The sequence below is a fragment of the Cygnus atratus genome, chromosome 6, assembly GCF_013377495.2.
Source record: "Cygnus atratus isolate AKBS03 ecotype Queensland, Australia chromosome 6, CAtr_DNAZoo_HiC_assembly, whole genome shotgun sequence".
NCBI lineage: Eukaryota > Metazoa > Chordata > Aves > Anseriformes > Anatidae > Cygnus > Cygnus atratus.
Genome location: NC_066367.1, coordinates 10,262,612 through 10,275,380, shown reverse-complemented (window position 1 = coordinate 10,275,380; position 12,769 = coordinate 10,262,612). Strand labels below are relative to the sequence as shown.

Genomic DNA, 12,769 nt, shown 5'->3' with positions numbered 1-12,769 from the left:
AAAACCTAAATGGATGCTTTTACCTCATCTTAGGACTTCATATTAGTACATTGAACTGTGCATCTGTATTCATCTACAGTCTACTTGTGGGCAAAGCTAGAATTAATCATGTGCATGAAACCAAAACACCAGAAAACACACAGAGAGGCTGGGGTAATGACATGAAATTTCACAGAGTTATTTAGATTAATTGATTAATGTTAGCAAAGAAGAGATAACAGAGACTGTGCTTAGAATTGTTAAAAACACATTCTTTGTCATCCTGACAGCAAATTAGTTTGATTAGCCTCAACATTAAAACTACAATTCTAGTCAGAACAGGTAGTATCAAGATCAGCTCTTCAAATTAAGCAATTATAAATATCACCTCTGCTTCATTTTTACTACCGCAAATACTAACATACTCTTTCCATTGTACCCTACCTTCTTGCAAAACCCAGGCCTTTTCTCAGCTCTTTCTCAAGGTTCTTCAACCCAGGCTATGTCAGCTCTTCTATTTGCTGCTAGTCAAAACCATCTCGTCCTCACTTGCTGTTTCTGTTTCCTTTCCACACATCCTGATTTCACATCTTTTTACTCTTACCCTAGCCCCATGTCCCTTTGCTCTTTCGGTCTCATACTCCTCACTCGGGTCACTCATGTTCATTCCTGCAAGGGTGCAGAGGGAAGTACCAATCCTGTTATTTAACACTCAGCCAGATCTAGAAGTCATCTCTTCTTCCCCTCTTCCAGTGTGACTTAGACATCCTGTTTCAAGAAACTTCTTTTGTCTGGCTCCATTCTCCATTCTGTTCATCCTCTTCCTGCCTGTCTTCTATTTGAAGATGATGCCTAATCCCTCCCCTTCTACAGGATCAGAATCAGCAGAGCCTTCCTGCCTTGTTCATCTGTCTATATTTAAACTATGTGTGGCCCACAGTTCTCAGGAGCAGATATCAAGTCAGCTCAAGCAAGCTCTGAACTGGAGAATCTCCAACACAAACTCACCTTCCTTGCATATTAGATGTAAACACTAATCTCCACAAAGCAAGTGCAAGCTGAATTTTGCCAAACCAAAAAATTAGACAACCTCATACAAAGAGGATCAAGAGCTACATGGCTGACAATGACTACTGTGATTGCTGCTCAAATGAACTTGTTATAGAAGAACAAAGAGAACTGAACTGTTCCAGCTAAAAATTTTTCAGAATGTCAGCCTGAGGTAGAAACTTTGCACAGAAAATGTCAACTGAAACACACTTCGTACGCTTAAAAACAACTGCAAGCCAGCATTCTTGCAAGTAAGCATTCTTCAGTGAATAATTGGACGGGATACTTTATCATGTTGCTTATGGAGTAATATCTAATCTCTCTTAAATATTAGATCAGTACCCCTACTGTCAAAAAGTGAAAGAAAGAAATGAAAGAAATAAACTTACTTTCAAAGTCTCTTTCCCTCCACCTTGGGCAAAACATACAATTGGAATCTTCCCACCGTAATTCGATTCTGTGGAACATGCCAAAAGAAAAAGGGAAAAAGTTTCAACCCATTACTGCAATTTGATCAATCCATTTCTTCTCAGTATAATGATAGAGTTTCCAAGCTGCTCATTTTGATACTAGTTTACTGTTGATTTTGCTAAATTTATCTACAACTTTACTTTTTTTTTAAACAAACAAACAAACAAACACGAAAGCTCCATTTTGACTAGCAGTCTGACTAGGCTGACATCAGACAGCCTTCTCCAATAGATACTTTCTTCCTCCTAGCAATCATAATTTTTATTAGCTCCAATGTCCCCCAAACATTTGATTTTATTCTATTTACCTACTGCTTTGACTATTTGGAGTCTAGATACAAGGTCCTTATCAAAAGCTGAAGGTTCAGAACTGCTGACTCTTCACAGTTTCAATTGTAAAGGATAGCTAAGACTCCCATGACTCCAGCAGCTAGTTTTTAAGAGATATACCAAGTTTCATAATAATTCTGGATGCTTCATCATGACTAATAGCAAGTATGCTTCTAGCTGAGGTACACAGTTATATATATATATATATATATGTGTGTGTGTGTGTGTGTATATATACACATACACACAAATATTTAATTAAGAACTTCCTGTCAAGGCCTTTGTTTTTTTCCCTTCTTGGCAAAGGAGCCAAAAGATAAATGAGCAGGTTACAGATGGATCAATCACCCTCACAAATGAATATTTTTGGAAAAGCCTAATTTCAGCTCCTGTGTACCTGTGCTTCAGCTACCTGGAATTCAGTGCCAGGTGGGATATATGCAGAAGCCAAAGGTCAGCCTCCCACAGATAGCTCAGCAGGAAGAGAAGGAAGGGCTGCATTGCTGAAACATTATTTGCTGTGTCCTACAAAGGACTATTGTCACATGCAGAAAGGAAGATGAGAGGAGATCGCACTGAAGAAGCCTGGCTATTCCTGAAAGAGCATTCACGTAATGCAGACAACACATCCCTTCCAGCCTAGCATTCAAGGGACGCTACTACTACTCTTTTATTCCCAGAAAAAACATTGTCAATGAGCTCCAAAGCATGCAAGGTCTAAGGAGAAGGAGGTCTGCAACCTGACATCCACACCTACCTGGGATAACCCGCTCCGAAATGTATTTTTCTAACTGAGTTCGTACTTTTGCCTCTATCGTTGGGTGCCCATGGGTGCCGTTGTCAACCAGTAAGAGATGGGTGTGATTATTATCCAGACAATAGAGGGGGTCTCTCTTGAGATCGTCCATTATGTAATGGGCCAAGTAGTACCCCTAGAATCACAAGCACAGTGTTTAACAGAGATGCATGCACAAGCCTTCGAGGACAAGACAGTGACAGCCAAACCCTTAGCCACCAACAATTCCTCATTATTTAGGAGTCTGAATTTCCTGATTCAAGACACTGCTCACTGACAGCCCCAACACACACAAAAGACAGTGGGATAAACCCCATGAAAGAGCACAGTATAAATATTTGCAGAGAAAGTTTTTCTTTACAAGAGCAGCCTGATTTGAGACAATCCTCTCAGAACTGTACCTCAGCTAATGGAACAGAATGAAACTGTTTGTGACAGTTTAGTCCTTTCAGAAATCCTATTAAGCAATGCAGAAGGAAAGTATGCTTCCTTCAGCCACCAGAAACATTAAAACTGTGGAAAACTTACTTTCAACACCCCAAAACTTACTTTCAGCACCTCAGAGACCTGTAGAAATATTGAGGTTGGAAGGAACCTCTTGAGATCATCTAGTCCAAGCCTCAAATCTCCTCAGAGCTCTCAGCTAATTAAAACTGTTTTTCCTTACCTAGCCGGATAGATTTTAGACAAGCTTTGTAACAGCTGGCAGACACAAGGTAAGGGGAGTTATGCCAGTGTGTCTGACTGATGAGATGACAGTACCCTAACAGCAACAGCTGGCACAATGTGTCTTAGTACATGGGAATCCCCACTGTGGACTACTGCCATGTAAGGATTTCACAGCAGCTAGAGTAACTGTGGAAGAGGTTATTCCCTAACCCTCTGCCATATGTGAAATTAGAGCAGCTGAACATCCACACAGGTATGCTATGTGTACAGCTGAAATCCCTTGCTGGTTCCCCCACCAGGCCTGACGTGTGACCACCTTAAACACTTGAGTTCCCTCCTGCTCTGGGAAGAGCACCTGGTAGTGCATCTCACTGCTACGTATGCTGAGGAAAAGCTGGCCCCAGACTGAATTGTTTAGGACACACAAAGTCAGGCTAAGCAGACAGATGCGTTTCTACACAAAAACTGCACTGGAAAAAAGTCTGGCAAGCTCTGCTTTACCAGAACATACGAGCAGAAGAGCTCTTGACTGACTCAAGTCAGTCACTACATGACCAATAGCATCAGCCTAGATATCATTCTTGCTGAAAGCACAACTTGGTTAGAGACAATCTGTACAATTTACAGCAGAGCCTTGTCTTCGTTTCCCCACTGACTGAAAAAGTTTCTTACGTCGTTATCACCACTGCGAATCAGGCTTTCTCGGTTGGAAATCATGCCCCAGGCCGCTATGCCGATAGCCACCACATTCTCCTCTGAGCTCCGACTGATGGTGTTGTCTCTGACCACTTCCCCGATGTACTTCATCAGCCCGTAATGTGTGCCTCCTGTGAAAATCCAGGCTCCTGGGGATAACACAGGGGGGATAACCTGGGAAAATGCAGTGGAATACCCACTCTCGTAACACCCACCCTTTAAAATACCACAACCCAACTCCCTCTTAAGACCTTACCATAAAGGAGACATTTATTCTTCAGTTAAACACAAAAGATACGGTACACAATTTACATTATCACAGGCATCCTGATGGCTAGTTCTCAACCCTGTTACTTACAAACTGTTAGGCAACATTTGTCCCAAGTGCATCAGCCAAGCAGAAACAAACTGAATGCACTGCTTCCCTTCTGACCCTTTGAGGTGCTTCCTCTCCAACACTGTAATAAAATAACATAGACCCATTTGCAGGTCTTTACCTTTGGACTGGGCAATGTAGATCAGCCTGCTGAATATCTTGCGCATCCGGGGCTTGAGTGCAAAGTTCTTTGCGCCTCCAGTGACAGAGATGACAAGGTTAGGGGTTTTCAGGTGCCAATGCTGTGTCATGAGATCATAGAGTGTTTCAGAGTCTGTGTCACACGACAAACGGATGTACTTTGGAGAGAAAAATATAAGAGAAACAAATAACAAGAGATAAATAGTATTAGCTGGGAACAGACCAGGAATTGTATTTTCTTCTCTAGTCTACACTCTCATTCCAGTAGCTGGCAGACAGAGGCTGAAGTGATGAAGAATTGGAGCTTAAGTATTCATTTCTTCCTCTAAAGTATCTTTATATTCCCACTACAAGCAGGCACCATTGCTAGGACTTCCAAGGTACTTTTGTCTCTTGACAGCTCAGTGACCAGGTCTAGAGATAAGGCACAGTCTTAAAGTGGAACATTGAGTGGTAATTTCAGACCCGCAGCACAGTAAGGAATGTGACTGCAGGCCTTACAATCTCCAGCTCCACCTTTTCTGGGTTCAGTCCCAAAACTTCAACCTGTCAGGAGTTTGCAACTCAAACAGAGTTGCAGTGCTGAAACTGCACTACCAGCTTCTGCCACATACAACTTTAACTGGGCAGAAGATAAACTGTGTAGTCCACGAAATATGATTTTTGCCACTACTACTAAAAGTCCACAGTCTTTGTACTGAACTGAGAGTGCAGATTCTCAGAACCTATTTGTCCTCAGCTGATTATAGATGTGATAGCAGTGCTACTAGGTGAAGGCAAGAGCATTGACCATGGGATTCACAGGATGAACCAAAGGAAGTTTGCAATATAATGATTTTAACTTTAACAAAGCTATGTATAGCTTTGTTTATGGATTAATGGTAGTATTCTTGTAAGTGAACAATAATAATTAGAATTGTATTTTGAGTACACTGTTAAAGTCTTAATTTGACAAACTAGAAATTCTAGACTCCATATATATGGTGTTCCTATCACAACATATATATATAACACATCATGAAAACTTTATCAAATTTTTAGTAAATCTTGAACACTCAGTGAGGATGCTATGAAGAACATAAGATAGATAATCTGTCCTCGGATAGACCTACCATCTTTCCTTTTACGTAAAAGCTCTGGGGCTTTTTTTGATTGTTTTCTCTGCTAAAAAAAAAAAAATTAAAAAAATCAAAAATAAAATATTGAGAGGCAGTTAACTTAAACTGAAGAACATACTCATCTGTTCTAGGAAGGATTCCCAGGGCTAGTTATTGCATCTGGCTCAGAACAGTACGTCACAGAGCAAGCCTAGAAGGCACAAGGTGCTACATGAGAGCTAATGGAATCTCACAGCATCTACTCTAAGGATCATCAAATGCATGGAGAGTTGGCTGTTCTGCAGGAGAGGGGAAGCTGCCAGAAACAACCGCTCCACAGAGCTGCTAAACCATCTCCAATGCAAACCTTGTTAGCTCTAGAGTTAGAAGGAATTTCTCCTGTACAAGTCTCTGTACTGATAACACAAAATCCTTTATGTCTTTATGCATACAGTTTTGTTTCATCAGCAGATAAAGGTTTCCAGCTGAATAACTTGTTTTCATCTATATAAAGCAATAACAAAAAAAAAACAACAGGTACTAAAGCTGACCTGCCCACGCAGTTCATCTTGTTCTCTCGTATATCATCACAACGTGTAATCATAAACACACCTCAGCTTTATTCCACGCACCACCAACTATTCATCTGGCACTTCCCACCTCTAGAGTCCTTGCTGAGGCTATACTCAGTCAGGTGAATGCCTCGGGTTAGCCACTTGCTTTCTCCAAGATGCAACAGTGCCATCTGCCTGGTACACCCAACTAGTGCACTCCAACTATTCCCGCTCACATTCATCCACTCCTCAAACACAGGCAATGAAGTATCTCAAGAGCTGAATTCGGAAAGGTATTCGAGTGCAGCACTTTTCAGATTGGAGGCTACCAGAACATTACATACAGAAACAACGAGGTTCTTGGATGCTGCAGGTTCTGAGCAAAACTGCAGAAGTAACTGAGCTCAAGTAGGGCTTGCTAAATGCAGAGGTTTTATCGATCTGTTCAAGCCTAGCATTTCTGCCAAAACACTCATGTGTCCTAGGAAGCGTGACACAGAATAAAACATCTTTTCCCTCACTGAATACAGTCTTTGGTTACCTTGGATTTGAAGGGAGGGGGCTGCAAGGTGAGGAGGAAAAGGGAGAGGGGAAGAGGAGGAAAAACAATGAAGCCTCTGAAGTTCCACTGGTATCTTATATTTCCTATGAATTTACCCTCAGTGTAGGTTCTCCACCCCAGGGAATACTCAGACTTCAACTGGGCAGGGGCCTGAGCCCTGCCACACAAGTGGGTGTGCTTTGAGCAGGAGTTTTTACTAGAAAAATTCAGAAAGAGTTCTAAACAAAGTTACTCTATTATTCTACGTGCAGCACAAAAGGCCTCATTCCAACATCCCAAAGCACCTTTCAGAGTGTCCAGTACAGGGCATAAGATAGGAATGTATGTAAAGAAAAGCTGTAACTCCACAGACTGTGCACATAGAACAGTTCGGGAGGAAGGCAATATACATGAGTGACCAGCAAGCTCTGTTGGCAGGTGCTGAATGACATTGCACACGATTTTAAAGCCATTATAAAGCATCAATAATGATTTTGTGGAGTATCAAGCAGGCATGTGCAACTTCTGTACTGAAGAGCACCGGTCCTCAGAAGAAAGGTCTTACATCCTTACAGATGTTAAAGCCCTATGGTTATCTCATGGATCCTGTTGCACCTTCAAAGGCAAAGCATGCTACACATGCTCCTGTCCCAAGGGTTACACTGGTGTACATCCTCACACCATTTTCTTTCTAAAGCATAGGTTAGTCCACACTGGAAAGGAGGAGGAAAACAATCAAGAAAACAATCTCGCCTTGGTGTTAAAGTCAGACAGTCAGGAACAACATATCTTTATTAGCAACCTGATTGTTCAGGCATTGGAACTTAGCATGTTGGGTTCACTACTGTAGATAGGTAAAAAGGTGCTGAGTTGTTCTTCAACACCATCACATTTCAGTATAAATGAGGACTACAAAATGCTACTGCGAATGGACATTGATACACTTGGGGTACAGAGTCCTAGTGACAGACATCACAGGTCTAGTTGAAATTATTTCCTCCAAACTCCAGGCCTTCAGAATTGTATTAATATGCAAATTATAATAAAACTAGGTACATGAAGAGAAGAAAAAAATAAAATAAATGAGCATCACCTTCATTCTTTTGCCACACTTGGAAAAAGATAACCTCTTTTCACCCCACCCACATCACCTGCCTATAAAAACTATTAACACAGAAGAAATTATTCTTTATTATAGTTATCATAGCTTGATATCTTGTCTCCTTTGTAGCCTCTTTCCATTTCCTTGAAAATAAAATATACTCCAGCTTCACCTTCTCTGCTTTTAGAAACTTTTGCTGGCATTGGATTCAGGACTCCTAATATGGTGCACCCAACAGGGGCCTAACACATACCTTTAATATTATCACTTACCTTGCCTCTTTTTCCCATGTTTTCAAAGTGAATGTCCCCAAAGGCATCAGTGGGAAGTTCCTTAGTGTGCTTCTTATAATTCCATTTTTCATTGTTATTAATCTGAGTCCCCTCTATATGTTGATTTTCAGGGTATCCACACTTACACAAGTTGCCCCTAAAAGAAGAGTGAACAGGCACCAAACCCCAGTTATTGTTCTGAGTACAGAAAAGTAAGCCCTCAATTCTTTCAGTAACTATTTTTATTAACAAGAGAAAGAAAATGTTCACAATTGACACCACCTTCAAAACTTCTCCCCTACCAGGACATTTCCAAGAAGTATTGTTCTGCAACAAACCTGGAGCTTGTGAAACACAGTGTAACTACAGTAGCAGTCCCAAATGAAAAGTCTGGGAGCAGGGTTGTACAAATAAAACAAACCAAGCAGCAGGAGGAGTTGTGGCACCAGTCGTGCATGGGACTCAACTAATTTGCTACATGACAAATTAGCATGTAAAATGAGCCATGATTATCTGAGACCAACACCTAATCAAAGAATGGTTTGGGTTGGAAGAGACCTTAAAGACCACCTAGTTCCAGCCACCTGCCATGGGCAGGGGCCCCACTCAAGCAGAGCAGGCCCCATCCAGCCTGGCCTTGGGCACTGCCAGGGATGGGGCACCCACAGCTCCTCGGGGCAGCCTGGGACAGTGCCTCACCGCCCTCACGGTGAAGAATAATCACACTTCGTCCTCCTACAATCTGCGTCTGTTCTTACTTGTGCCAGGAAACAAAGTGGAATACATCTCAGGAATCAGTCCATGCTGGCACGTGAGCTGACATCTTAGGATAGGTCTTACCTATATGACCTCTGTCATCACCACAATTCTAGTTAGATCACTAGCAGCTTAATTTGAAACTCCTAACTAAGCACAGAAATGAAGCAGAATTTGGCATCAGAGAACAACAGATGTGACCTCATCAGATGCAAACCTAAAGGATCCAAATAGTTTATTTTCATTTTTGTGCTCTTAACCAGGTATGAAGAGGCCTTCTTGAATGTAATCATTTTCCATGTAAACCCAGGGCCTGACTGAGCAGGGCTAATACATTTTCATATCAAGAGAGAATGGTTATCAGCTTCTACTCTTCCATATAGCAACCAATGATACGGCAACAAGACAACTCAGAACCATCAAGGTGGACTACACATCTCTCAGAGCAATGAAAAAAGGTTTGGGAGCACAGGTAACATTCTCCTTAGTCCTCCCAGTCAGAGGTAGGGTCCAGGTAGGCACAGATGAGTTGAAACAAGTCAATACCCAGCTACATGGCTAGTACCACAGTCAAGGTTTCAGATTCGATGATCACAGTACCTCCTTCAAGAGGCCAGGATTGTTGGGAGATGAGATGAATAAGTGGGGCAAGACCATCTCTACCAACAAGCTGGGCAGACTTATTGATTCATGTTTGAAGCCATCACGCAGCTGGAAAACTATGAGATAATTGCTATCACAGAAACATGACGACTCTCACAACTGGAGTGCAGTGATGAATAGATATAAACTCTTCAGAAGAGATAGGCAAGGAAGGAGAGGCAGTGGACTTGCCCTCTCTGGAAAAGAAAAGATTGACTGCATGGAGCTGTTATTGAAAAATAGCAATGAATTAGAAGTCAAGCCAATGAAGGAAACCTTGTGGTAGGTGTTTACTACAGACTGGCTGATCAACAGGAGAATGTTGATGAATTGTTCTTCCTTCAGCTACAGGAAGCATCACATTGGCAGGCCCTGGTCCTGCTAGGCGACTTCAGCCAGCCTAACATCTGCTGGAAACATGGTACAGCAAGCAGTCTAGGAGACTCCTGGAGTGTGTTGAGGGTAACATCCTAGTCCAGGTGATAGAAAGCCTAACCAAAGGAGATGCATTACTGGACCTGCTGCTCACCAATGCAGAGGAACCTCCTGGAGCAGTCAGGACTGGAGGTAATGTGGGCTGCAGTGACTGTGCCCTAGTAGGATTTATGATCTTGAGGGATATAGGCTGGGCAAAAAGAATAGTCAGGACCCTAAACCTTAGGAAGGAAAACTTTCAGCTAAGAGATCAGTGGATGGGAAGCCCTGGGAAACTGCCCTCAGGCATGAAGAGCTGGGATATATTTAAAGATATTTTTCTTAGGACAAGAGAACTCTCAATTCCAACATGCAAGAAATTGGGTAGGGGACACAGGAGACCAGTATGACTGAATCAGAACCTCTCAGTCAAATTAAAACACAAAAACAAAATGGAGGCAGGGACATACATCCTGGGAAGATAATAGGGATATGGCCCAGTAGTGGTCAAACACTGGAACAGGCTTCCTAGCGAGGTGGGTGCTGCCCCAGGGCTGTCAGTGTTCAAGAGGCATTTGGACACTGCCCTCAGTAACATGCATTAGCTTTTGGTTAGCCCTGGAGTGGTCAGCCAGCTGGGCCTGATAGTCTTCGTAGGTCCCTTCCAACTGAACTATTCTATAAATATGAATCTATGAATACAAATCTTATAATGTTCATAATTAGTACAGTAGTAAATTTGTGAAGACATATATATGGGTGGTGCTCAATCTTTTTTTTTTTTTTTTTTAACTGATAGGAGTGGTTGAGGACGTTGAGGAGTGGTTGGGGAGTGGGTGAGGACAAGGTAGGAAGCCTACCCAGGAGGATGCCTGAGGTGAGGAAGTTGACTCCATGCCTCAGGACTGCCTCCACCAAGAACGAAAGAAGGGTGATTGTTGTGGGCGACTCCCTCCTCAGGGGAACGGAGGGCCCTATTTGTCGGCCTGACCCCACGCATAGGGAAGTCTGCTGCCTCCCTGGGGCCAGGGTCAGGGTCAGAGACGTTACCAGGAAGCTTCCAAACCTGGTTCGCCCCTCTGACTATTACCCGCTTTTGATAGTCCAGGCTGGCAGTGATGATCTTGAAAAGAGAAGCCTGAAGGCTATCAAACAGGACTATAGGGGGCTGGGACGATTGGTTGAGGGAGCGGGAGTGCAGGTGGTGTTTTCGTCTATCCCTACGGGGGAAGGGAGAGGCACGGAGAGGACATGGAAAGCTCACGTGGTTAATAGGTGGCTCAGAGGCTGGTGTCAGCACAGAAATTTTGAGTTTTTTCACCATGGGGAGCTTTACTCGGCACCCGGCCTGATGGCCCCAGACGGGTCCCTATCTCCAAGGGGAAAACGGATCCTAGGCCAGGAGCTGGCGGGGCTCATAGAGAGAGCTTTAAACTAGGCAAGAAGGGGGACGGGGCTCAAACAAGGCTTGTTGGAGCCGTGCCGGGGGAAACAATGGCTAGGCTGGGGAAGAACGCGATGGCCCAGCTGAAGTGCATCTACACTAATGCACGCAGCATGGGTAACAAACAGGAGGAGCTGGAAGCCATCGTGCAGCAGGAAGGCTACGACTTGGTTGCCATCACGGAGACGTGGTGGGACAGCTCCCACGACTGGAGTGCTGCAATGCCTGGCTATCGGCTCTTCAGGAGGGACAGACAGCACAGAGGGGGTGGTGGCGTGGCTCTCTACATTAGAGAATCTTTTGATGTTGTGGAACTCCAGGCTGGGAATGATAAGGTTGAATCCCTGTGGGTTAGGATCCGCGGGAAGGCTGGCAAGGCTAGCGTCCTGGTCGGGGTCTGTTATAGACCGCCGAACCAGGATGAGGAGACAGATGAGGAGTTTTATAGGCAACTGACAGAAGTTGCAAAATCGTCGGCGCTTGTCCTCATGGGGGACTTCAACTTCCCGGATATATCCTGGAAACACAACACGGCACAGAGAAAGCAGTCTAGGAGGTTTCTGGAGAGCGTGGGAGATAGCTTCCTGATGCAGCTGGTCAGTGAACCTACCAGGGGTGGTGCCCCGCTAGACCTTCTCTTCACAAACAGAGAAGGACTGGTGGGAGATGTGGTGGTCGGAAACTGTCTTGGACAGAGTGACCACGAAATGGTAGAGTTCTCTATTCTTGGCGAGGCCAGGAAGGGGACCAGTAAAACTGCTGTATTGGACTTCCGGAGGGCTGACTTTGAGCTGCTCAGGACGCTGGTTGGCCGAGTCCCTTGGGAGGCGGTTCTGAAGGGCAGAGGAGTCCAGGAAGGCTGGGCGCTCCTCAAGAAGGAAATCTTAACGGCACAGGAGCGGTCCGTCCCCACGTGCCCAAAGACGAGCCGGCGTGGAAGAAGACCGGCCTGGCTCAACAGAGAGTTGCGGCTTGTGCTTAGCAGAAAAAAGAGGGTTTATAATCTTTGGAAAAAAGGGCGGGCCGCTGAGGAGGACTACAAGGATGTAGCGAGGCTGTGCAGGGAGAAAATTAGAAAGGCCAAAGCTCATCTGGAGCTCAACCTGGCCACTGCCGTTAAAGACAACAAAAAATCCTTTTACAAATATATCAACGCGAAACGGAGGACTAAGGAGAATCTCCATCCTTTACTGGATGCGAGGGGAAACCTAGTTACTAAGGATGAGGAAAAGGCTGAGGTGCTTAATGCCGCCTTTGCCTCAGTCTTTAGCGGCAATACCAGTTGTTCTCTGGATACCCAGTGCCCTGAGATGGCGGAAGGGGATGGGGAGCAGGATGTGGCCTTCGCTATTCATGAGGAAATGGTTGGCGACCTGCTAAGGAGCTTGGATGTGCGCAAGTCGATGGGGCCGGATGGGATGCACCCGAGGGTACTGAAAG

The 12,769-nt window shown here is 44.1% G+C and overlaps 1 protein-coding gene across 1 annotated transcript in view; it reads right to left on the bottom strand.

Moving 5' to 3' along the window:
- Positions 1-12,769, bottom strand: part of TRPM8 (transient receptor potential cation channel subfamily M member 8) — an 83,653-nt gene that overhangs the window by 32,357 nt on the left and 38,527 nt on the right. Inside the window, exons 4-8 of the mRNA XM_035571985.2 lie at positions 8,074-8,230; positions 4,488-4,665; positions 3,967-4,139; positions 2,587-2,761; positions 1,419-1,486 (exon numbers count right to left, since the gene is read on the bottom strand). Of these exons, the coding sequence (XP_035427878.2) occupies positions 1,419-1,486; positions 2,587-2,761; positions 3,967-4,139; positions 4,488-4,665; positions 8,074-8,230 (751 nt within the window). The remainder of the gene's footprint in view (positions 1-1,418; positions 1,487-2,586; positions 2,762-3,966; positions 4,140-4,487; positions 4,666-8,073; positions 8,231-12,769) is intronic.